The sequence below is a fragment of the Euleptes europaea genome, chromosome 3, assembly GCF_029931775.1.
Source record: "Euleptes europaea isolate rEulEur1 chromosome 3, rEulEur1.hap1, whole genome shotgun sequence".
NCBI lineage: Eukaryota > Metazoa > Chordata > Lepidosauria > Squamata > Sphaerodactylidae > Euleptes > Euleptes europaea.
In genome coordinates, this window is record NC_079314.1 from 69714207 (window position 1) to 69739995 (window position 25789).

The 25789-nt window shown below is 43.9% G+C and overlaps 1 protein-coding gene across 1 annotated transcript in view; it reads right to left on the reverse strand.

Annotated features, from left to right (window-relative positions):
- PPM1H (protein phosphatase, Mg2+/Mn2+ dependent 1H) overlaps positions 1–21842 on the reverse strand; it is an 88531-nt gene extending 66689 nt beyond the window's left edge. The window contains exon 1 of the mRNA XM_056847637.1: positions 21592–21842. Within this exon, the coding sequence (XP_056703615.1) occupies positions 21592–21842 (251 nt within the window). The remainder of the gene's footprint in view (positions 1–21591) is intronic.
- Between the last annotated feature and the right edge of the window lie 3947 nt (positions 21843–25789).

A 25789-nucleotide genomic window follows, 5' to 3' on the forward strand; every position in this document is an offset into this window, starting at 1 on the left:
AAACTAGCCAGTGGTCCTAGAATCCAAATCGTTCCTGCCGGCACCACCAACGCAGCCAGTGGTTCATCTCCATTACTTTATGTTCCTGTCGCATTCCCCTTCCTCTGACAGGAAGGATTGAAGAGAACACCACCTGTGCCCCTTTAGCTTCCTCCCGAAAGCTTCATAGTCAGCCTTAATGTTCTTTTGGGAGAGGGTAGTCCTTCAGATCCGCAGGCCTCAAGCCATATGGGGCTTTATAGTTCTATACAGCACCTTGAATTGAAGATGAAAACAAAGTGGGAACCTGCATGGATGAACAAGACTGGAGTGATATAGTCCCTATGACCCACTCCAGTCAACACAACATTCTGCATCAACTGCAGCTTCCATCAGTTTTCAAGGGCAGCCCCACAGAGCACATTGCAGTAATCTAACCTAGATGTTATCAGGGCATGCACTACAATGGCAAGACCTTTCCTGTGTGGGAAGGCCTGCAGCTGGCTCACCAGCTGAAGCTGGTGAAAGGCACCCCTGGCTGTTTATACAACAGAAGGCCAAGGTCCAGAAACACACCCCAAACTACAAACCTGATCTTTTAGGGGAGTGCTACCCTATCCAAAATAGGAGATATGCCAAACCAGGGTCAAACCTTCCCTCCACCAGTAGCACCACCATTTTGTTGGGATTACGTTTCAGCTTGTTAGCCTTATCCCTCCCAAAACTGCCTCCAGGCACCTGTTCATGGTTTGCACAGCCTCCCTAGGAACTGCTGGAAGCACGAGAGAGATCTGAGTGACATCTGCTTACCGGTGGCTCAGATCTCAGGATGATCTCTCCCAGCAGCTTTACGTAGATTTTGAAAATCATGGCAGACAAGAAGGAACCTTATGGAACACCGCAGGCCAGTGACCAAGGGGCAAAGCAGTAGTCCCTCAGCACCACATTGTGATATCTACTTTTAAGGTATAACTGAAACAGTACAGTGTTTCCCAGTCGCAACTCCAAAAGGTGATCCAGAAAGATATCATGATCAATGGTATTAAAAGTTGCCAAGAGGTGCAAGAATATTAACAGGGTCACATTCCCCCATTCGTCTCCCAGCACAGGTAATCTACCAGGTAAACCAAAGCGGTTTTAATCCCATGACCAGGCCTGAAACCAGATTGGAACAGATCCAAACATTTTGTTGAATTCAGGAAGGCCTGAACTTGCCCATCCACTTACATGCAAAATGCAACCTTGAGAAGCCTCAATTTTCCCTGGGGCCATGCAGGAAAGGGGTTTATGCAGCTTGGCGATTTGAAGTTGTTTCCCTCACTCTGCTGTTAGCATTTGAAGAGGGAAAATATATGCCCCCTTTTCCCCTTGAAAATCCTAATCACGAAGTAGAGAGCTAGATCTCAAATACCTAAACTGAGAGGGGGTTAAATAGTTAACCCTCCCACCCTACTTTAGAGTAATGTAATCTACAGACAGCTCCCCAGAATGGAATTCAGTTTCCTCCCTGCTCAAGCTTATGATCTACCAAATCTTCATCTAATCCTCCAGAACTGATACAAATGGGGGGAAATAGATTTATATCCATACAGTGATGCCATCAGAGAATGGCAGGCGGGCAGGGACACATCTCTGCATCTGAAAGAGAGTAATCATTTCTAAAATCCGGATTAATATATATATATTTAAAACCCTTCACCAAATGTTAATTCAAGCTGGAAGAACATTATGCACAGTTATCAACTGTGGCTGAAAGATGCACAGAACATGAGAAACAACTGAATCCTACGAAGTGTATTTGTTTAGGGTTTTTTTTTTTATCCTGCCCTCCCCCAAAGAGCTCAGGGTGACAGACTCAGTTTTCCCCCCTCCTCCATTTTAAAATATTAACCATTCAGACTGGTTAGAGTACATACTGGAGTAAATATGAATGCCCTCTAATTTGGAAGATTTCCTAAGACTCTAGCAGAGTTCTTCCCTTACACACCTTTCAGTGCAATCCTCAGAACATTTTCCTGGGAGTAAGCCCTATTGACTAGACTTAAGTATCCTTTCAAGTAGACTTGCTTAGGAGTACACTATCAGCCACTCACCACCAGCTAGTTTTGCCTCTCACACACAGCAATATCTGAGCTATATATAAATATCTACTGCAAGGGTGTCAAGCTCAATTGTTACGAAGGCCGGATATGACATAAATGTCCCTTGGTCGGCCCAGATCTGACCCCCGGACCTTATGTTTGACACCCCTGATCTATTGTCTCAGAACCTCCACATACACACACACACACACAATTAACGGATGATGCATTTAAATCAAAACAGCAGGCTGTAAAAGAGGGATGATGCCATCTATGGAGTAGGATTGCCAGTCTCAGTTTGCCATTTGCGTATCCACTCACCCGGAGACAAAATTTGGCTACCTGGATGGTTATCTCCCAAGAGGAGCCTACAAGAAGAAGGGAAACAGAATTCCTCAGATCTTCCTGGAAAGACTGACAGGATGAAGACAATGTACTGGGATATGATTTAATTATAGTAAGGGCAGTGTATGTAGTAGATGTATTACTACATACACTGCCCTTACTATAATTAAAGGCAGTGCAACAAGACAAGTTCTATAGTTTCCAGTTTCCCTGTTTTGCCTGGACAAAGCCGTTGGGAAAGAGGAATGTGATGGAATCTGCCATGCAGTAGAGCTGAAAGTAGAACATTGATACAGTGCAAGGGTATACGTTCTTCGATATTTAGGAAATTTGAAATAGTCTGTGGACTGGAAATATTTAGTATAATGCAGGGTGGATGAATATTTATGTATCTGAACCCTATCTGCTTGAAGGGCATGATCCCGAAGTTGTGGCTTTATCATTTCTTTCGTTTTTTGGTATCCCAGGGGCAATAAGTCTTCAAAGCCTGTGAAAGTGGGTCAAAAGCTTTTGCAGTTTTCTTGACTTGTACATATTCTGGTTTTGTTTTTTGTTAAGTGGGACACCATACCAAGTAAATCTGGATTTGTGAGTCACCCGACCAAAAACCTCTGGTCTAGATAAAGCAGGAGAAGGGAGCTTTAAACATCAAAGACTCTATACTGAACTCCAAGGAAGGTGGTAATAGAAAGTCCTTGGCCTCTGTTTGCATTAAGTCAGTACACTCTGGCTTACTGACAAGAATAATGTTAGTGGCAAACATATTTGTTGCAATAACATTTTTGCATTTTGAAGTGTACACTTTAAATACATCAAATAAAGAAGACTTCAGCTCAGAGGGAGTGAAGGAAGCACTGGGGTCTCCAAGGCCCTTCCTGAGACACTCCCAGGAGCAGCTGAAGCCCTTAGACTTCTAGTCATCTATATATTTCTAAGAACAATGGAAGACAATTTACTATTTGTCACATTTGAAAAGGGAAGAATAATGCCGCTCTTCTGAGAAGCACAAATTCTTCACAAGCCAGGGAGAAAGAGCTTTGAGCATCACAATCAATGCCTCAAATAAGGGATTTCATCTTAGGTTATAAAAACGCTTGTCACCTACGTTATGTAGCCTCATTCTTTAAGAAAAAGCATTTTTCTTCCACTAGTTTCAATCAAATGAGCTTCATACTCAATTATAGCCCTTTAGAGTTATTTTTTAAAAGAAAATTGAACATACAGAACATCTCTGTATCTATTAATAAAGCAAATGTTTCACTGTTATAAATCCCAACAGCCATGCTGTGCAAAGACCTAGGCTTAAATATAGCCATCCTATTCCATCAGTACATTTATTGATAGGCTGCTGGATGGCTAGCAATTCCCACAGCTGTGTGAAAAGTAATAATCAACAACTGCCTACATTCACTGGCACAGGCCTCTAATTGAATGCAACTGTCTTCCACAATACTGCCTGCTGCCATTTCAAATCAAGGCATTAACAGAGAGATTTCTATATACTTCTTCCTTCCCTGGGTGCAGCCATTCTCAGAGGAAAACATCTCAATAGTGGCTGTAGTTCTACTTGCACTGACAAATTAATATTACACAATGGTCATTAGCAAGGATAAAAGAACACAGTGAAGCAGCAATAATGGATATGCAGTAAATATAGATCTATAATGACAACCGGGACCCAGAGGCAATTGCTTTCACAGATGCAAAAGAAAGTTTGTTGTCTATGGCAGAAGAGAAGCATTGACAGGAGGCAGAGTGGCCAGTTTTTCTAGCTACTGTTCGTATGAAAAACAACCCCCCCTTCCTAATATTCCCTCTTTGGCCAAGATAATGTAGTCATCATAATCCTGAAGTGAAGGACAGAATTGCATGGATGTCAGAAGAAAGGCAGACTGCTTGAAGAATTTGCACAGAAGGCAAGGCCAAGTACATTTGCAGTAAGGGCTACTTCAAACTATGCTCTCTGCTCCAGGACCAGCTTTTCCAACACACGCCTCAGGTAAATCTTATCATTTGTAAAGAGCAGCTGCACGTGGAGATTTATTTTGCAGGCGGAAGCTTCTAGTGGAGGCCAGGAGAGGGCTGAGGAAACAGATAGTTGGCCACACAAAAAAAAGTATAATGTATATATACAGATATTGTCCTCAATTGATGCTGAGCACATAGTGGGGAATGTGAAAAAAACTTTGCACATGAGGTCAGCGTGAAGTCAGTCACTGAAAAAGTACAGCTGTATATAAGAAAGACTACAACATTTTGCCTTTTAAAAAAAACTGACTGATTTGCTCACTTATTCCTTTCCAACAAGTAGACAAACAATTTTGGAAACTCTGGCAACATTAAGACCACGAGCAGAGACATGTTCCTCAGTACTGCCCAAAATGTTTGGTTAGCACTAGACAAAATAAAATGCAACTTGGGCTGCTTCCGCACCAGGGTGATTTTCAGTGGTAGTCTGCTTGCTAAGATGATTGTTTGAAATTGCCTTTGCAAAGGAGATTCCGTACATCACAGGGTAATTCATTTTCTCTCAATTTTTGCAGTAATTTCGTTTTCACACCTGACGTGCACCAAAGTCACTGCCCCCCGCTGTGTTCTCACACAATTCTCAGGATTCTCCACCCACCCCATATTCTTTTTTTTAAAATTTTGAATAGCATGGGTAACACAGCACTGCAGAGAAATAACACAATACCTTTAACAACCTTTTTAAAAACGCCAAGGATTTGCAGAGCCTCCTACTCTGTTTAAAAGGTAGGCAATTTTCTTCTTTTATGCTCACTGTTGCCAGGATCTAGCCCCTTGTACTCATCAACAAATTAAAAGAGTAACTGGCGAGCAATTGACTAGTTCTTCACCAAAGTCCTGCAACTGCCTGTGCTGTTTCCCCTTGAGACACAAGAAACTGCTTGTGCTGTTAGTGTCCTGCCCAAGAAATACAATTTTTACAGGTTTAAAATAAAGCAGGTATGGGGTGTGTGTGTGGAAAGAACAGCGATCTGAGCACAAATATAGGATGATGTCATGAGGAAACATGACCCCCCCCCCCAAAAAAAAACCTCCACACCAGTCAGGTGGCTGAAATATAGGAAATCCTTGGTGTGGAAGCAGCCCTGGGGTAGTCTTTTTTTTTTTTTTTTTTTTGTACAAAATACTATTCTTCTATAGACCAGAAAGGTCTTGTGTGCAAGCCACAGGACCATCATTGTCCTCAGACACTAAAAACTAACTGTACATACTATATTTTTAGCCATATTTATTATCTCTGCCAGTATATCACTTGGAAATATGAGACTAACTGGAAGCACAAGACAACTCTGCCACTTCCTGAATTATTACTTCAACCTCTTACATACACTGGCCATCAAAGATAAATTTTATCTGAACAGGACAGACTATTTTGCTTCCATAATACGCAGTGTGGCTTCAAGCATTTGACAGAACTTCTAAGACTACAACACAGCATTTAGAGGACTTCATCACAAGCCTACGCTGCAATCCTAAATACATTTTCTTGGAAGTAAGGCCCGTTGAATAAAATGGGACTTATTTCTGAGTGGACCTGCTTAGAATTGCTCTCCCAGTCCAGTACAAAAAGTCTTAGGCATTTACCCTGCAGAGCAAGAGGTAAAGCCTTGCCAAGCAACTAGAATTCATAGTTCTGTGCAAATTTTAAAAAGGTAAAGATTGTAAATGCATTCTTGATATTAGATTTTTTAAATTAATATGTGCAATAAAAATATCACACCTGACTTTCATCCCCACTTCAATAAGCATAATAAAATCAGTATTAGGTCTTTTCCATATTGCCTCTAAAGAACAGGCATGGTTTGAAAAATACTGGCCTGTATCCAACCACATCCTACAGACTTAAGGGAAATTAAGTGTACTCAAGAGGGGTGATGGTTTTTGCAGATTTCCCCCTTCTACTACAGGCTCCCACAATGCCCTTCTGGAAGGTCTAATGACCCCATGCACAAAATTGAGGGGGTTCTGTGGGCTGCAGCAGAAGTGGGAAACTGACGGAAATTACTGCCCTTTCTTAACTGTGTGGCTGGATATAGGCCACAGCTAATTATGAGCCAAATGACCATTTAACTCCCTCCAAAACCCAACAAAGATAGATTAGGGATGTCCATCCAGTCAAGCAATCTTTTTTCAACTGTAGTTTTCATTCAGTTAGGTTTAGTATCCTCTAATATCCCTATCCTCCATGAACATGTGCAGTAACCAGAGGCCCCAATTTCCATCATTCGGGTGGGGGGGGGGACTTCCCTATTTCCACATAATTAGTCATTGTATTAGATTGCCGTGTCCGTTAGTTGATTTTATCCTACATTAAGAAGTGTCATTACTTTAGTTTTCCCCAAAGAAAAAAAGAGTCCCACTCTCTTAGTCAGCATGGTAGTTCTCGTCTTGTATGCCTTCCACCCCTAGCCTTTTAGGATGGGGTGATCAGAAATTGCACAGTATTATAAAGGCAGCTGTACTGCAGTAGATACTACGCCCTTTTCTTCCTCTATCCCTTTCCTAATAACGCCCAGCCCAGAATTTGATTTTCTTTTAATTCCAGTGTATAATGAGTTGACATTTTCACTGAGCGATCCATGATGCCAATATTTCTGTCCCAAGTAACAAGTTCAGACATCATGAATGCATACACAAAGTTACAATGTTCTTTGAGCCAATGTGCATCACTTCACACTAACTTGCATGGAAAATGATTTGCCATTTTGCTGTCCATTATTCAGGTAGCTTTAAGAGATCCTACTGGAACTCTTCAGAGTCCACTCAGGCTGGCATCTGCAAACTTCAGTTCCAGAAGGATCACTGGAACAATCTATTTATATATTTGATGACATTCTCAGAGAACATCAAAAGATTACAAAAAGAAAGGCTTTACTAAAGCAAGGCTTTACTAATGTTTTCCTGGGGCAGATGTTACACTGGCATCCTAAGCAGAGCCCACTGGCTTCAAGAGACACAGAAGAAAATAACTCTGTTTAGATGCAATCGTCAGGGATCAGCTAGACATGATGCCATCCCCGAGTTCACCACAACGACAGAGCCACCATGTTATGAATGAAATTCCCTTTGTACACAAACACCACAGAGGCCTGATTGTGATCATGCATGGGGGGGGGGCAGGAGGGGCTCCTGCTTCCACACACATGCACCATTTTCAAGATCCCAAACACCTGGCATTGGGTTTTTGAAAACACAGGGGGAAGTCACCCTTCCCATCCACCCCACAGACACACACCGCAGTCTCAATAAGGATCAGGCATCCACAGTGTCTGTAAACAAAGGAAATTTATTAATAACCATGGTGGACTCAGGGACAATGTCAACTCTAGTTGAGCTCTCAGAATCTCAGGTTTGCAAGTGCCTGAATTTTCTGATAGACCTTCTTCAGTAAAAACATACAGGATCTCACATGCGTAACTGTAATTTTCTATTTCACCCTTCTAGTGTTTGTGCTGCAGAACAATATTTCAAATGCCAATTTGCAACTGGAAGTACAATGCAGGATCGACTGCTTACATAGAATATTTTTCTGTGAATTGGACATACCCATAATGAAGTTTCAAATATCAGCTACAGTGTGAAGGTTTCTCCTGAGTCGCCTGCAGTTTAGATGTGCTGCATGTTCTTCAAGGGCAAAGTTTGCAAAACCAAGGAAAAAATCTTACTAAGCATCAAGCTGTTCTGTCAAGCACAGTCTTGGCAAACGGTGGTCCTTCATAAGTGATCATTTATATGAATATTTATTATGTGGCTCAATTTTTTTGCAACGTAATCTTAACATAAGTACTTGGAAACAAGCTATATCTAGCTCTCTCCAAGTTATATTGATCACTTCTGACCTAACCTTAATGATGCGGCATTAAATTGGTCTTCAGCGCACTCAGTGGCATTCAGTGGAAGATCTTCCTGAGTGAATCAGATCCAGCAGCCACACTTACATAACCTTCCCTGGTGGACAGATGGTAGAGCTATCCTTGTGTGAGTAACATCCACTATAGTGAAGAGAGAGTGAATGACTCAGCAGCATTGCTGGCAAGGTACCCCTTCCTTCCTTAAAGCATCACTGAAGTGGTCATTTCAAAAGAAGCAGTATGCTGCAAAACTGGGATATATTTTTATCATCTTGAAGCTGTATGGGCCAGTATATTCCATACAAAAATCAGAGCTCAGAGCAAGATTTGTTTTTCCTATAATATCACTTTCATAGATACATGTTTCTATAAATTTGTGAAAATAAAACAAGTAGTTCTCATTAAGGCTTTATTAAAAACAAAAATGGGAAGGGAGAGGAGGAGACCACAAGTCGTACCTGAACACTGGGCCTTTAGATCAAGCTTGTACAAAGCAGCTAACCCAGAGGCATGTAAGGCCTACACATAAGCCAAAGGCTGAGGGCATGCTACACTGTTTTGCTTGGCACACAAGGCCAGTTACCTTCACAAAAAAATATGTCAAGCACTGAACATACCAGCCACACCACTGAGAGTCAACTTGCTCCCAGTGTCTCTGGTAAAGGATAACGATCAGCTCCCCACCATTTTGTTTGCTAGCATACCAAAATCCTGGTAGATGTTGTAGGGAAGGCAAGAAAGTTGCCAACCACTGCACTAACCTATTTGTTAAGATAGATACCATCTATTTCAATTACAAATAATACTCAAGTCAGTTTCAATTATGCAATCGTCTGTAGTAAGAAAAATCACCTTCAGATGACCATGAAGGAAAGCTTTCAGAAACTAGAACATGCTGATCTCTCCTTTTGTAGGCTGCAATGCCGGTCTCTCCAGCTCTCAGTCAACCATAAACACTCACTGGATATTCATCTTTGGCCTCTCAAACACAACTGAGAAAGCTTCTTCAGTTTGCTCTATAAATGCCCATTATCAAATAAACAGAGAAAGGCACACAAAAATATCCTTAGTCCCAGTTTTCTAGGAAGGAACCACTCTTGGATTAATTTCATTTTGTGTTTGTTCAACAGCCCTGACCTGGATGGCCCAGGTTAGCCCAACCTCATTGGATCTCAGAAGCGAAACAGGGTCTTCCCTGGTTAATATTTGGATGAGAGACCACAAAGGAAGACTATGCAGATGTATGCAATGGTAAACCATTTCTGTAAACCCTACATATGTCACCATATGTCACCTGCAACTTGAGGCACTTTCCACCAACAATAACCTTATATATATTTGTCTCAGGCTGAAATTCTTAATCATCCCTCAGTCAATCTGAAGTTTAATTGCAATCCTGGCTACAACAATGAACTAAGGAATATCCATCATTAATGCCAGTAGGATAGCTAGGGATGCAGTACCACAAATGATATCAGGAATATACAAATCAAGTACTGTAGTCTGTGTGTACTTCAGGAAAGGTAGAATTGGGAAGGTATGTCTTGTAAGTAGCTTTCCCTTTGATTGTATGCACATGCCTTCCAATTAAATTACCGGGAAGGTTATATTCTTCCAGGAAAAGTGTCTCTATGAAGGAGGAGGGATGAATGAGCCTCATAAGAGCAGCAGTGCATATAAATTGTGTACATGATTGAAGTGGCAACTATGAAAATAGAAAGCAGTACAGTCTAGAGCATGAAAGATCTTGGAAGGCGACACTAAAGGAATTTCTTTTTCAGTATTTCCAGCAAATTTGAATGTTGAGATCTTGATCACCTATGTTAAGTGCTTACAAACTAGTTCACTAAGCACATGAAAAAAACCAAATTGCGATGAAGACAAAAATTGCAATAGGCCTAGTAGACAGTGACCATTACTTTAAGAAATCTAAAAGAATCTTATTGGAGTTTAACAACAGCAAAAAAATAACTAGTAGATTGTACTGGTTGACGGGCTGAGTCTTAACATTAAGAACATAAGAAAAGCCCTGCTGGATCAGACCAAGGCCCATCAAGTCCAGCAGTCTGTTCACACAGTGGCCAACCAGGTGCCTCTAGGACCGTGGTGGTGAACCTATGGCACGCGTGCCAGATTGGGTACTCAGAGCCCTCTCTATGGGCACATGCGCCGTCGCCCCAGCACAGAGTTCGCCTGAGTTCGTTACTAGAAAGCCAGAGGGACGCGGGGCCGGGCTGCTCCCCTCCCCCTCTCCACGCGCGCCTGAGGGCATTTCTCACATTACCCACCCCTCTGCCCAGCAGCCCATTGGGAGCGCTTCGTCCCTCCATGACTGGGGTAAGGCGTGTCAAGGAAATGGGACCCCCCCCCAATTCCTTGTTGATGAAAAATCTTTGGTCCAGGCCTTTGGCCTGGCTGGGGAAATCAAACTGCAAGACATTCCAGGATGTGGCTCAATTAACATTGGCAAAAAATGCAATTGCTTCCCCCATCTGCCAGACCATTTGTTGTCATAGTAACAAATGGTCCTGCCTCAGGGAACCCCAGGTGATCTGCTCTGTAAGCATTTGTCACCTTGGTGTTTTCTGTTGCAAGCCTGATGTCATCAGTCTTCGGTTAGTTGGCATCTCCGGAATCTCAGTGAGGTTTGGAAACCCCCCCCCCCGAGATCCTAGAAAATAAAAGAGGAACACACACAACTGTGCATGTGGTGGTCTGGACACGCGGACACCATGTCGGATACCATCAATCCATCTGATTCCTGGGGCAGGGATATGCCAAACGGAACTCTTGGAACATTGATTGAATGCTGAACTGATGTGCATCATCGCTTTTGGAAAGGGTAACGTTTTTGTAACTTGCTACGCTTTTGCCGAATCCTACTGTGTAGCCAACTGCTTAAAAGCTTTGTTTTGATTTGCTTTTGAGAACGTCACACAAAACTAATTTTTATATGATCTTAAAGGTAAACCACAGAATTGCTTCTCCAATCCTATTGGAAAAGAAGTGCATGCAGAATTTCACATAGCTGTGTGATCATGAAATACAGCATGATGCAGCCATCCAACTAGAATACTGCTGACAATAAAAAAATAAATGCAATCTTGCACAGTATTACTATTATTGACAGTATTTATATTTCACTTTTCTAACTGCTCCCTGTCCCTAAGGGGCTCACAATGTAAAAAGAAGCAAAAGAACACCAGCAGGCAGCCACCAGAAAAGACACTGCGGGGGTGCGGAGGACCAGTTACTCTCCCTCTGCTCAATAAAAGAGGAACACCCACTTACCCAGCATGTAATTAGCCTGCGGAACTCTTTGCCACAGGATGTGGTTATGGCATCTAGCCTAGATGCCTTTAAGAGGGGATTGGACTAATTTCTGGAGGAAAAGTCCATCACAGGTTACTAGCCCTGATGGGTATGTGCTACTGGTACCTCCTTATTATAGATGTGGGCCACTGTGAGATACAGGAGCTGGACTAGATTGTTAAAAAGCATGCCAAATGCAAACTTTTACCTTTCCATAAAAAGTTGTCTGTATCATTGAAAGCTCTGTTATTGTGTTTTTCTTTTAAGACAAAAGATGTTAATGTATGAGTTGTTTTTTCTAAACTAAAACCTCAGTATTCGGGTTAAATTGGCATGTTGGCACTTGGCGATAAATAAGTGCGTTTGGGGTTGCAGTTTGGGCACTCAGTCTCTAAAAGGTTCACCATCACTGCTCTAGGAAACCCACAAACAAGACGACTGAAGCATTGCCTGCCTGTGTTCCACAGCACCTAAGATAACAGGCATGCTCCTCTGATCCTGGAGATAATAGGCATGCATCATGACTAGTATCCATTTTAACTAGTAGCCATGAATGTTTTGATATGAACGTTCATATCAAAACCATGAATGTTTTGATATGAACATTCATATCAAAACCACTTGCAATCAGGTAGAAATGGTTTAAATTGGTAGCTACGTTCCATTAAGAGTCAGATATTTTGTCCAATGTCACTTGGCGCCAGTTTCCCATACCGATTCCCATCAGGCTGTATACTTTCAACACTTTTAAACTGGCATGGTCAGTTCATCTTGCAAGAATGGGAGGCTTCAAAACTAAGTTCAATGAAGCAAATACTGTAACATCATGCAATACAGCAGGACGGTGCACCACCACAAGGTTGACTGTATGGTAGTACAATCCAAACATCTGGATCCTTTCCTATTTTAGGCCTGGTTATGGGACTGAATCAACCTTGGACGCCCTGGTGGATGACCTGCACCAGGACACTGGGAGAAAAAGTGCAACTTTGTAGATTCTACAGGACTTCTCAGCAGCTTTCGATACTGATGATAAAGGTTTCCTTCTAAAATGCCTTTCCAGGCTGGGATCGGGAGTCCCTGCTCTGTGGTGGTTCCAATCCTACCTGGATAACAGGTTTCAGAAGGTGGTACTGGGGGACTGATTGGCCTTTGGGGTCCTGCAAGGCTCCATCTAGTCCCCTGTGCTTTTTAATATCTACATGAAACTGCTGGATGAGGTTATCCAAAGATTTGGGCTGGGTTGTCACCAATATAGAGGTGACACTCAGCTGTAACTCACAATGCCAGCTGATCCCAGGGAGGCTGTAGAAACCCTGAACCAGTTCCTGGATGCAGTTTTGGAGTAGATATGGGTGAATAAGCTGAAGCCAATCCAACAAGACTGAAGTGCTACCAATGATCAGAAAGTCTGATCCAGGATTTGAAGTGTCACTTGTTCTAGACGGGGAGGCACTCCTCTTGAAGGAACAGGCTTGTACTCCAAGGGTGCTCTTAAGACCCAGGACTACTGCTGGGTGAGCAAAAGGTCTGGCCCAGGGTTTAAAAGGTCACCCATTCTAGATGGGGTGGCACTCCTCTTGAAGGTACAGGTTTGTAGTCTGGGGTACTCTTAGACTGAGGCCTACTGCTGGATAAACAGGTGACGGCTGTGACCAGAAGTGTCTTTTACCAACTTCAACTGGTTAGCTAGCTGCAAATATCTGGCTACTTTAGTGCATGCCCTAGTTACATCTAGATTAGATTAATGCAACATACTGTATGTGGGGTCAGCCATTGAAGTGTTCAGAAACTTCAATTAGTACATAATGCTGTAGTCAGGATGTTGACTGGAGTCAGTTGTAGGAAGCATATTACTCCAAGTCTTGGCCCATCTATACTAGCTCCTAATCTGTCTCCAGGCACAATTCAAGGTGCTGGTGTTGACTTCTAAAGCCTTATATAGTTTGGGACCAACATACCTGAAGGACCACCTACTCCCTTATGAACTTACCCAACCACTGTGGTCATCTTCCAAGATCCTACTTTGGGTGTTTCCATGTGCTGAGACCAAGCGAATGGCAACCCAGGAGAGCGCCTTCTCGGTCATGGCACCAAAACTCTGGAACTGTCTCCTCCAAACAGACTCATCTGTACCTCTTCTGTTGCCATCCTATGCCAGTGGGTGAAGACTCTTTTGTTTCATTTGGCGTTCCCCAGTGATTTCCCCTTCCTGCCCAATATTTTAATTTGTGTTTTTATATTTTTGTATGTGTATTTTAGCTCTGGCTTCCATTGTTTTAATTATATGTTTTGTTGGTTTTAAAATGTGATTTTATTATGTATGTTTTAATTTGTTAGCCACCTTTGTGGCCCTGATGAGAGCAGAAAGGCAATGTATATATTTTATACAATAAAATATATTTTCTGAAAATGAATGAATATCCTGCCGGGGTGCATTTAGCAAAGATGCCAGAAGATCCTGCAGATGAGATGCCAAACAGGTCTCTGACCACCTGGAACAGCTCTGCTGGCCTACATTGTGCAAATGTCTCAACAAGATCACATGGTCCTCTGTATCAAAGGCTTCAGATAAATCCAGTTGGAGTAACAAAGAGGCACAGCCTTTATCTATACTCAGACTGAAGCTACCAGGGCCATCTCTGTCCCATAGCATGGCCTGGAGTCAGAATGAAAAGTGTCCAGAGCTGATGAGTTATCCTATAAAAATGCCCTCCTGTTTTACACATTCGGGGTAATGATAGAAGCGGGGGGGGGCATTCCTGAGCTCCTCAGGCAGGCGATTCCACAAGACGGGAGCCACCACAGAGAATTCAGGTAAACAGGCAGTTTTAGACATATGCAGGGTGGCACCTCCAGAAGGCTTTGTTCAGATGAGTGAAGCTATCACATGGGAGCATACCAAGAGAAGCATTCCTACAGGTATGTGTGGGTCCAAGGCCAATAAGGGCTTTGTAGGTACCGTAATTACCAGAACTTTGAATTGAACCTGGTGAATTATTGGTAACCAGTGAAGTGTCTACAGAATGGGTGTAACATGCATGTTCCACCTAGAACACAACAGTAGTTGGCCTGCGGCATTTAGTACCAACTGGAATTTCCAAGTTGTCTGTTAGGGCAGATCCATGTAGAGTGCATTACATTAGCATGGATATATGTTGGCATATCCGCCAAGTAAATGTAAGGGCCATCTTACAGGCTAAATGAAGCTTTAAGAATGCATTCTTTGCAGCTGCATTAACTAGCTGACTCAGATAAGAGCCTAGGAGTTATACTAGGCATTGCTGGAGAAGCAAGTATTAGCTGGGCCCCATCAAAAATGGGGCATACAATGTTCTTCAAGACCTTGGACTTCCCATACAACACTACCTCTATCTTGCCAGGATTCAGTTTCCACTTGTTCAACCTCATCCATGTAATAGTAAGTTCAGGAGCTCTACAGCATCACCAGGAAATTTGGATAAAGAAGCAGAAAGCTGGGTGTCATCAGCCAATTTATGATGGTCTACCCCAAAATGAGAAATGATATCCCCTAAGGGCTTTACATAGAGACTGAACAGCATGGGAGAGAAGCCTCCACAAGACAAGCCCCACACCAATGAAATTGGTTTCTAACAAAAACCCTCTAAGTCCTCCCCACAAGGAATTATTTAAACCCATTCGAAGCACATCCCTTAATCTCTACTTGTACCTCCAAATGCCTCAACAAGATGGACTGTTCCACAGTACCCAACAGTAACCTAATACAAGTAACAAAAAGACACAGCCCTTATACGCATTCAGATGGAGGTCATCAACTAAGGCCACTAGAGGGCAGATGCTAACTGGACACATTCTTCTCTAGCAATGTTTTAAAAAGTAGCGATAGATGAATGAATGTTTTAGAGACCAAGGAAAGGTGCCCTGTGTCCGTGATTAATTTATGATGGACATCAGGTATATATTGATGTGATTCTTATATGATTTAAGTAACCAGGACATACAAGGATGCAAAGTACAAGCGGTGGCCTTTACAGATCCCAGGATTCTTTCAGCATCCATCAAGGTAACTGGATTAAAATGATCCATAATTGGAACAGACAGAGTATTGGGGATTTTTAGTGTAGACCAAATTACCACCAAGCAAAAATTTCCTGGAGAATTTTCACAGCACATTCTAGGAGATCATTTTTTAAATAAACGGAATAGGGCTGTAGTAAAATGAAATCACTTTTACTAAGGGATAAAGGCTGTAGTTTAAGGCACTGTTCATGGCATGCAGTATCTTGTTTCTGCTGCATTGTTTTTAACGTTGTGATCCAATCTTATTACACTTTGTTATATGTTCTATACTGTTCCTATTGTATTGTTTAAAATTTTGTAATCTATCCTGACTCACAATGAGAAAGGTGCACTACAAAGTAATTAGATGATTTTTAATCATCATCTTTCATTTCTGTATTACCAGAAGTCTTCTGACTTTCCCAAAATAATATCACATCCATACCTGTAAAATAAGAATAAGGCCAAAACTTTTAACCATTAAAGTAAGTAGCAAAACTAACATATACTTCATCAAGGTCAAGACCTTATCCTAAGACACTATAATCCTAAAAGCACAGCCTCTCAAGTAGGTCTCACTGATTGTAATTGGATTTACCACTCAGCAAGCTTCAGACTAAGGCTTAAGAGTTTTTTAAAAAACAAAACAAATACCCATTAGCAGTAGCGTTCCGGTAAGACCCAGGACAAAAATATAATTGCTTACAAAAACTGGATTTTAGAAGCACTATGATAAAAGCACATAGAGTATGTTCACCTTCATACCTAGGTTTAATGCTGCCACAATCTCTTCCAACGTACTTTGACTTTCTGATAGTCCCACGCACAGACAATTATTTATGTTGGCTAGATTGAATGCCATTCCGTCAGGGGAGCTGTTGGGTCATTTAAATAAGGTGCCGTATTCTGAGCAAATGCGTCAATGTGGTTCTGGTCAAATAGACCCCCTTCAACATTCTCTGTTCAGCTGTGACCTACTCATTGTGGCAAGAGATAGATGGATATATCCAGTACCTTAGGTGTGAATTGGATAATTGGAGGTGGATTTTAATATTACATTGGCAGTTAAAGTTTTTTTCCAGTTGAGTAAGATTAAAAATTATTAATTCTCAATTGTTTATACACACACACACACATATATATATATATATATATTTTGCTTTGCTTTTAGTCTTAGTGTGACACTGTTCAGAGCCAAATTGGCTGTATGAGCAGTATCATTAAAGTAAAGTACCGTATTTTTCGCTCTATAAGACGCACCTGACCATAAGAAGCACCTAGTTTTTAGAGGAGGAAAAAGAAGAAAAAATATATTTTTTAAAAAACCCGCTGGGTCTTTAAAAAAATATATTTTTTCTTCTTTTTCCTCCTTTTTCCTTCTCTTTCCCCACCGCCCCCCTTCCCGGTACTCCCGGGAAGGGGGCAGTGGTGGTTTAAACTGCTCTGCGCTGCCTGTTTAGCCTCCGCACACATCCTCGCGCGCTTCCCGGTCCCCAGGCTCAGCTGTTGGGACCCGCCCAACAGCTGAGCCTCGGACCGGGAAGCGGGGGAAGTTAAACTGCTCTGCGCTGCCTGGGCAGGCAGGCCAGAGCAGTTTAACGACCCACCGCCCCCCTTCCTGGGACTCCCGGGAAGGAGAGCGATGGGTATTTAAACTCCTCTGCGCTGCCTAGGCAGGCAGCTGCAGAGCAAATTAAAGACCCACCGCCCCCCTTCCCGGGACTCCCGGGAAGGAGGGCGGTGGGTGTTTAAACTCCTCTGAGCTGCCTGGGCAGTCCCGGGAAGTCCCGGGAAGGGGGGAGGTGGGTCTTTAATTTGCTCTGCGCTGCGCTGAGCGGCTGTGAGGGGCCTCCCGCCCCCAGCTGGCTGGCGGCGTCCCAGCCGGCTCCCGGGGTGGCCCGGCTCCGCGCCCTGCTGCCGCTGCATTCGCTCTATAACACGCACTGACATTTCCCCTCACTTTTGAGGAGGAAAAAAGTGCGTGTTATAGAGCGAAAAATACGGTAATATGCCCATGTAGCAAGAAAGAAACGTAGTATCTAGGATAAGAAAATAATCAGTAGACTTTCAACAGGGAGGCATTTACTCTTAAAAGGAATCCTTCAAAAATTAGTTATCATGTATAAATGGACAACTTCCGAAGACAACAGCAAGGATTTGGAACAAAGTTTTTTCAGATTTCTGGCGTACAAAACTGGGTGAACATTATAAATTATCTTTTGAACAAAAACAGTGTCTGGCAGCAAGTAATAACCTTTGCTTTGTGTGACTGCACAGAAAGGGGCGGATGGCCTGTCAAAGCTCAACAGACCTCAATTCATCTGGTTGACGTAACAAGTAGAACAGAGATGGTCTCTAAGGCAAAAATTTTCAGTGTATAATGAAGTAACACGTACAGATTTTTTTTCATAATGCAGGAGAACAGTTTCTCGTTAAAAGTTAGTAGGACAGGGGACAGAGGGTTTCAGTCGTGTATGAAGGATGGTACCTAGCCAGAAGACCTTGAAATATGCACGTAGACAGGATGACAGTCAAAAATCTTGGTGCTCAATCCACAAAGGTCAATCACGCAGCTATGCAGATAATTTTATTTTGCCCATTTCTCAAGAATCTTGCTTTAGAAATAAAAAAGATGGAAGGTTTATCAAAGGCATCAGCTCAAACAAATATTTGCACAGCTAACAATAAAATATATTAAGGTGATTCATTGCACCAACATACATAAAAGAATGGTAAACCTGAAAACATAAAACAATTACAGAAGACATCATGATGCTAGAAAGGAATCAATCCTAAAGAAGAGAACTGTACTAGTAATGGGTAACATAGGGTTGTTGCTATTGAAAACTCCCTGTATTGAGGCCTGCCCATCCCTAGAAAAACCTATATTGTGCTGTAACATTTTCTAAGGTTAGACCTTACAAGCTTTTCCACTGGTGCCATTAGTGGTGTGTGAAGACAGATTAAACCAAGTTATGCACATACTACAAAGCAATGTTGTATCTTTCTTTTTATTTTTTAGAATAATTCATCATAACACATATCATTGTCACTTTGGGGACCCTAAACTTGGTGGAAAGCGGCATTAAAATGCTTTTAAATCAATAAATAAAAGTCGCAGGCTCAATCCCCAGCATCTCCAGTTTAAAAGATCGTACAGTAAAGGATGAGAAAGACCTCCATCTAACAGCCCCGAGATCCAGCCACTGCCAGTCACAGTACACCTGAGTACTGTTTATATGGGCTTTGATAAACCAAGGGTATGAATCCATGTAAGGCAGCTACATGTGAAACCTGGACTAAAGATGAATGCTCACTGGTTCCCTGTGCTATCAAATCAACACAAAGAATAGTGAGAAAGACACCCATAGTGCACTAAATAGAGGGCAGGACTTCCACCTTAAGTGTCCTTAAGAAGTGTCACTTCACTGGGACAACAAAAATACACCCACAGTGCAGTAAGGAGGGAAATGGACCAAGGCTTTCCCCAGTGTTAACACGCACACACACACGGACCCTTGGATTTTTCACTTGCAGCACATAACCATAACTGATTCCTCTAGGGGCTTATCTGTCTATTGCCGTAATAATAAAATCATCATTCCTCTAGGGGATCTACTTCTGATCAAATCTTTAAATATGCAATCCTAAATCATTTAAATCTGCAATCCTAAATAAAAATGAAAACAAAACCTTCAGATATAAATCAGATATTTTAACAAAATGGAGCTGAAGTAGTTGCCTAACCTTAAATTATGCTGATAGCAACTTTCAGCCAGTGGCCACAACTAACTGCTTCCAAGTAAACAGCAGTGACATGACACAGAGTAATTCGCTTCAAGCAGCCTCCAAGAGGACCAGAAAACTTGGGTCCTTCACCTGCATCACTGTGTCCATGCAGAGACTGACTACCAACGTTGCTAGGTATTGCATTCCTCTTAAACTGCTGAATGGATCTTGACAGCATGCTCTGCTTTCCACTAGTTTTCCATTCAACAGCCTCAGATCTCTCTTATGAATATAAAAATGCACACACACATCGGGTAGATTCACTTAAATGTAGGCGTAACTAGAGCTACAGGAAAGCTGGCCAGAGACGCCTCCTCATTATCTCTGCCTTACAAAACTTCAAGCCGCAGATACTGAGAAGAGTTTAGGATCAGTGCAGCGTTGTTTCAGAACTGCGGCAAACTGAATCTAGCCAAAATGTGCGGGGGAGGGGAATATTTCCTCCCTTTTCTAAAGCTGCACATCACTCTTGCTTCAGTGATAATTACAGCGACTGAATCTAGTAAAGCACTTCATCATTGGAAACCTTCAGTTCAGGCAAATATTAAACTTGTAGCAAAAGCAATAAAGAGGGTATTAAGGGGAAGCCAGCAGTGGAGGGAAAGTCACCAGAGCACTACTGTAGTCTCCTTCATTCCACCTTCCACAGTGAGAGAGCGTGCTGGGAGGATGGAAAAATTTGGAGAAAGGGATTGATCCATGGCGAACACTCCAGCAACCAGGTTTGTAGCACAAGGCCTGAAAAAGGGGGTGTGTTCTAAAGCTCAGCTCCCCATTAACACTAAGAGGAAAGCCGTGGCTATTCGGGGCAACTCAAAGGAGATTCAGGCTTCAAGAAGAATTAGCTAAAAATCCCCGGACAGCTTCATAATTGTTCATCTCTACCTCCATCCGTCATCAACAAGAAAAAACCCAGAGGCTCCCCTCCCTACCCCCATGGCACGCAGGAGGAATTGGAAATTAATCTGGCAGAAAATGGTGGGTGAAAAACAGCACGAGAGAGAGGGAGTCAAGGAGCAAAAAGCCCTTCACCTGAGGGGCCCCATTTCCATGATACAACCACCATCCTTCCCTGCCCTTCAATTTCTGAACCCCACAGCATTTCTAGACCTGAATCAAAAGATTTACCCAGCTTGGCAGGCACACAGTTACAAACAGACCTGGCTGGTTTATGCAAAAAAGTACACGCTTTGTAACTATGGTATCATACACGGGTGAGTGTGCTTCAATGAACTCCTTGAGGCTTACTCCCAAGTAAACATGCACTGGATCCAGCTACAAAGCTGCAACACTATGCACACTCACTGGGGAGTCAGGCAGCTCAATGCAGCATAGTTGACTTCTGAGGAAATAGGAACAGGAGCAGGAGGAAGGTCCCACCAGTTGAAATGGAAAAGTTGGGCATGGGTTTACCACTTAAGTCAGCGTGACTTTAGGCTGCACTACGCCTATTTGACGTAGACAATCTGTTCTAAAAGAAACTTTAAAAGGTGAGGGGGCTAAAAAGATTTGCTGATGGCCCCTCCACTTGGGGAACACATAAAGGTTAACAGGAGGCAAGGTTTCGCCCCAGAGTTTATCAGCTTGGTATCTGAGCATGTACGGAGCACACCCCTGTAGCTCAAAGCAGGAAAGCATTCTTTTTTTTTGGGGGGGGGGGATTTACTGGTTGGCAGAGAGTATGTTTCAGTGAGGCAACCAGTAAGTTCTTCCCTCGAAAAAGACGTAGCTACTTTGGGTTATAGGGAGACACTCTCAGAGGGTAGCCGTGTTAAGTCTGTCTGCAGTAGCAGAAAAGGGCAAGAGTCCAGTAGCACCTGAAAGACGAACAAAAATATCTCATGAGCAAGAGTCCAGTAGCACCTTAAAGACGAAAAGGCCTGGGGCTCACGAAAGCTCCTACCCTCCCAGAAAATATTCTTGTTCGTCTTTAAGGTGCTACTGGACTCTTGCCCTTTCCTACTACGGGAGACACTCTGTACATGCTCGGATACCTAGTCACCTGCAGTCCAGCGCCATCCTCCGCCCTACCGGCCGTTCAAATCCCGCCCCTCCTCGCCTCGCCTCGCGAGCAGGCAGCCTGGGAGGCCGGCCCCCTGCCCCCTAAGCTCCCCCGGCTGGCCTTTCCCAGGTGACCCGGCCCTCCCGCCCCAGCCCCCACTCACTCGGCGTATCCGGTGGTCCAGGGCAGGCGCTTGGTCTCCTTGTTGAGGATGAGGATGGGCCGGGCGATGTGGTCGGCGGAGCACTCGACCTCGTCGGGCGAGAGCGCCAGGAACCCGGGCCGGCCGTAGGGGAAGCGCAGGGGCAGGTCCGAGCCGCCGCCGCCGCCGCCGCCGCCCTGCTCCGCGCCCGAGCCGCCAGCCATGATGCCGCCCATGAAACTGGCCACGGCGGACTTCACCCGCGTGAGCATGGCGCTGCCCCCGCCCAGGGCGCCGGCACCAGCACCATCCAGCGCGCGCCGGGCGGGCGACGGCTCAGCGGGAGGCTGCCCCTGCAGCGGGCGCGCTGCCGCAATGGAGGAGAGGCATGGAGCGAGCGAGCGAGCGAGCGGCCGGGACGCTCAGCAGCCCACGAGCCCTGGAGCCGCCAGCTGGAGCTGCCGCTGCTGCCGCCGTGGAGCGCTCATTGCGCCTGCTGCGGCAGCGGCCTCTCCCCCCACCCGCGCCCTCCAGCCGGCGCTGATGGCCGAGCGGGAGCCAGCCAGAGCGCCCTGCGCCGCCCCTGCCGCTCGGTCATGTGATCCCGGTCAGGCTTCGCTCTCCGCCCGCCACAGAACTTCCTGCAGCGGCGGAGGAGGCGCCCTGCCTGCCTGCCTGCCTGCCTGCCAGGGGCATTCGGCCCCGAGGACCTTGCGGCAGCCGCTCGCCTTTCTCTGCCCCTGGCGGGGATCGGCATTGAGGGAGCTCTCAAGGGGCGGGGGGCGGGAGGAGAGGAAGGGGAGGCAAACGAGAGACGGCCCCTTGGAGGGAGGCTTGCCCGAGTCTGCCTTCTTTCCGGAGAGGCTGTTCCCACTAGCACAGGTGGGAGATTAGACCTAAAAGGGGCAGGGGATGGATGGATGGATGGGCCATGAAATATCTCAAAGGCCCAGTTTGAAGGTTGTTCCTTTGGTGACTATGGGCGAAAACGCACGGCCGCTTGAGCCTCCTTTCTTCCCTGTTCCAGCCAGGATTCAGCCAGGATCGAACGCACGACCGTTCTTCCCTGTTCCAGCCAGGATTCAGCCAGGTGCGTTCGATCCTGGCTGAATCCTGGCTGGAACAGGGAAGAACGTTCGTGCGTTCGATCCTGGCTGGAACAGGGAAGAACGTCCGTGCGTTCGATCCTGGCTGAATCCTGGCCGAAACAGGGAAGAAAGGAGGCTCAAGCGACCGTGCGTTTTCGCCCTTAGTTTTCCTCTTGCTATGTTTTCAGTAGCGGTTCCAGCAAGACTGGGTGCTGTTTTGATCTGGACGCAGTTCAAAAGAACAAACTGGCAGTATTAAACCACAGTATAATACAAATTGGGTACACTATAACTGTAGAAACAATAGATGCAGAATAATAGAAAATAAGTATGCAACCAGACCAGTAGTCTGAGATACTGTTGACCAAATACCAAAAAAGCAGTTAGTCAAGAAAGCTGTAGTGCTGTGTGTGTGTGTGAAGTGCTGTCAAGTCGCAGCTGACTTATGGCGACCCCGTTTTTTTGGGGGGGGGGTTTCATGGCAAGAGACTAACAGAGGTGGTTTGCCAGTGCCTTCCTCTGCACAGCAACCCTGGCATTCCTTGGTGGTCTCCCATCCAAATACTAACCAGGGCTGACCCTGCTTAGCTTCCGAGATCTGATGAGATCAGGCTAGCCTGGGCCATCCAGGTCAGGGCAGTAGTGCTGTATAGTGAGCATTAATTCCCTTCTTGCATAATGACAGTACTGGCAATACTGTGTGCAGTTCTGGCCACTGTATCTCAAAAAGGATATTGTAGAGCTAGAAAAAGTACAAGGGCATGCAACACAGATGATTAGGAGACTGGAGCACCTTACCGATGAGGGAAGGCCAGAGAGTCTGGGACTTTCTCCCCCTTTTTATCTTCACAACAATGCTGTGAGGTAAGTTAAGCTGCAACTGGCCCATGGCCAGCTGTGCGCTTCATGGCACAAATGGGGATTTCAATTCTTCCTTTATGATTGTACCTTAACCACACTGGGTCTTAGGCAGAGTACCAGGGTCCAGGACCATATGTTGCAGGGCCAGAATGGGTTCCCCTCGTAAAGAGTTTGGCTTTCAAGAAAATATAACATTCCTGTGGGAAACTTTGATCTTCAGTTGCCATTTTGTTCTCAACTTTTCTCTTGACTCTGAAAGGCTCAAACGAAACTAGTTAACTGATATTTTTGTTAACTTTATGATTGCAAAAGTAGGTCTATAAAAATAAACGGTGGGAAGCTGACAATTTCTCCAGCAGACAATTTTTTCAGCTAAAAGGTGTGTAAAATATCTATAAATCAAATAACTTTTAATGACACCTTGTAAAAGAGCAAGGATTGAATGTATTAACATTTTATTGCATGGATTTTTTTTCCAGCTTACTAAAATACTTTTTAAAAACATTTGCTTATTTGTATTCCATATGGAATTTTAATGATATTTGGTCTGGGCATGGAAGAACCCTTCTAAGCCATAACGTCCCATTTTAGCTATAAAGCACTCTTGGATGTTCTGATGCACATTGCTGTATCTCAGTCTAATCTACCTTACAGGGTTTGGGGGAGGATAGCAGTAGAACTTTTTTGTTTATTTTTTTGTTTCACTTAAGCCAGACTCCTTTAAAGAAGCAATTCACCCAAAATGCCCACACAGACCCAATAATGCTACGAGATATTGCATGATGCAGCAACTTTCCTAAAGGTCTGGCATGAGCACATGTGACATAGCAGCCTTACCAAGCATATCTGCATCTAGCTAGTTGCTGGATGGGAGAGCTCTGCCCCTGGGAGCCCTACATATGCTACCAATTATGTGATGGGGGAAAACTGAGGTATAAATATAACCAATAAAATATATGCATTCTGGGAATTTTTGCGGGGTGTGTGTAGGGGCTCAGATACCCATACCACCCACAGATCCACATTTTTAGGAAACAACATATCCAGTTTCAGGGAAAGTTGGTATATTTATGCCCACTGTATCTCTGAAACATTGATGATCATAAACATAGATTGTGCTAAAGGGAGCACTGTATAAGAGCAGGTGTATCCAGAATCATGTTGCTATATTCTTTGAGGCAGATGGCTCACTTTACTCATCAAAAACGTTTTGACATATTTTGTTTTCTACCTTGCGGTGATCAAGGATATTTGAGACAAGATCCTGTACCTTTTTAAGGGTAACAAATGGACTTAGGCTTAGGCCTCTGTGCCCATGTTTGTGAGTCCATGTAGCACCTGGTTTGCTACTGTGGGAGGCAGGATGCTGGGGCTAGATGGACCATTACTCTGACCCAGCTCTACTTTTATGTAGACCTGTGATCTTGCTGAAATCTGTACTGATGCTTTCCACTGTAGACTGGCTGCCTGAACAGTCCACAACCAGAAAAAATGGGGGGAGCAGGTCCTCTAGGAAACAGATATGCAATTGGTTCTGATAATTGATTATGCACAATGGTCAATTGATAGAATATCTATGGTATTTTCATATTCATTTTTAGGATCTTTTTTGTTTTTAAAACCGCTGAACTGCCCACAATGACCCCAGATAGCTGGCAAGCTCAGCATAAGCTTTTGGTGAAGAGTAAGGCAACAGTTCATCATGTTTACACTAAATCTAGGAGACTTCTGTATAATCAATGTGCAGTGAAAAGGAATCTAACTATTGTTTGTGTTAATCAGTCCTGACCACTCTTTAGCACCACTTCTTATGCACATTCATACACAAATATATGAGCTCCGCTACCTTGACATTTACTTTCTGAAATTCTCTTGGATCCCATTCAAGACAAACTACACTTTCTAAATAATCACTGCAGCGTATTTTTTGTTTCCTAATTACCCAGTCAAACTTTCTCCTTATGGCAACACTGGAATATTTGTACAGAGTTGTTTAATTTGTGGTGTCAGGGCACAGTGGACTCGGGGGGGGGGAATTGAAAGAGGAAGACTTCCTATAATGTCATTCTTTGGGTCTGTTGTTCTAGACACTGGTTTATGACTAGGGAAAGCAGAATTCATTTCTACCCTGTGCTGCTTTTGGTGATTCTGACATTGGCTAAAGATGGGAACAAAAGCTTTCCCTACTGCCAAGGCTCTTCTGAGTTGGCCAAACCCGACATTCGAGAACTTAATGTGTTGGAGTGAGATCTCAACCTTGGATGCTTCTC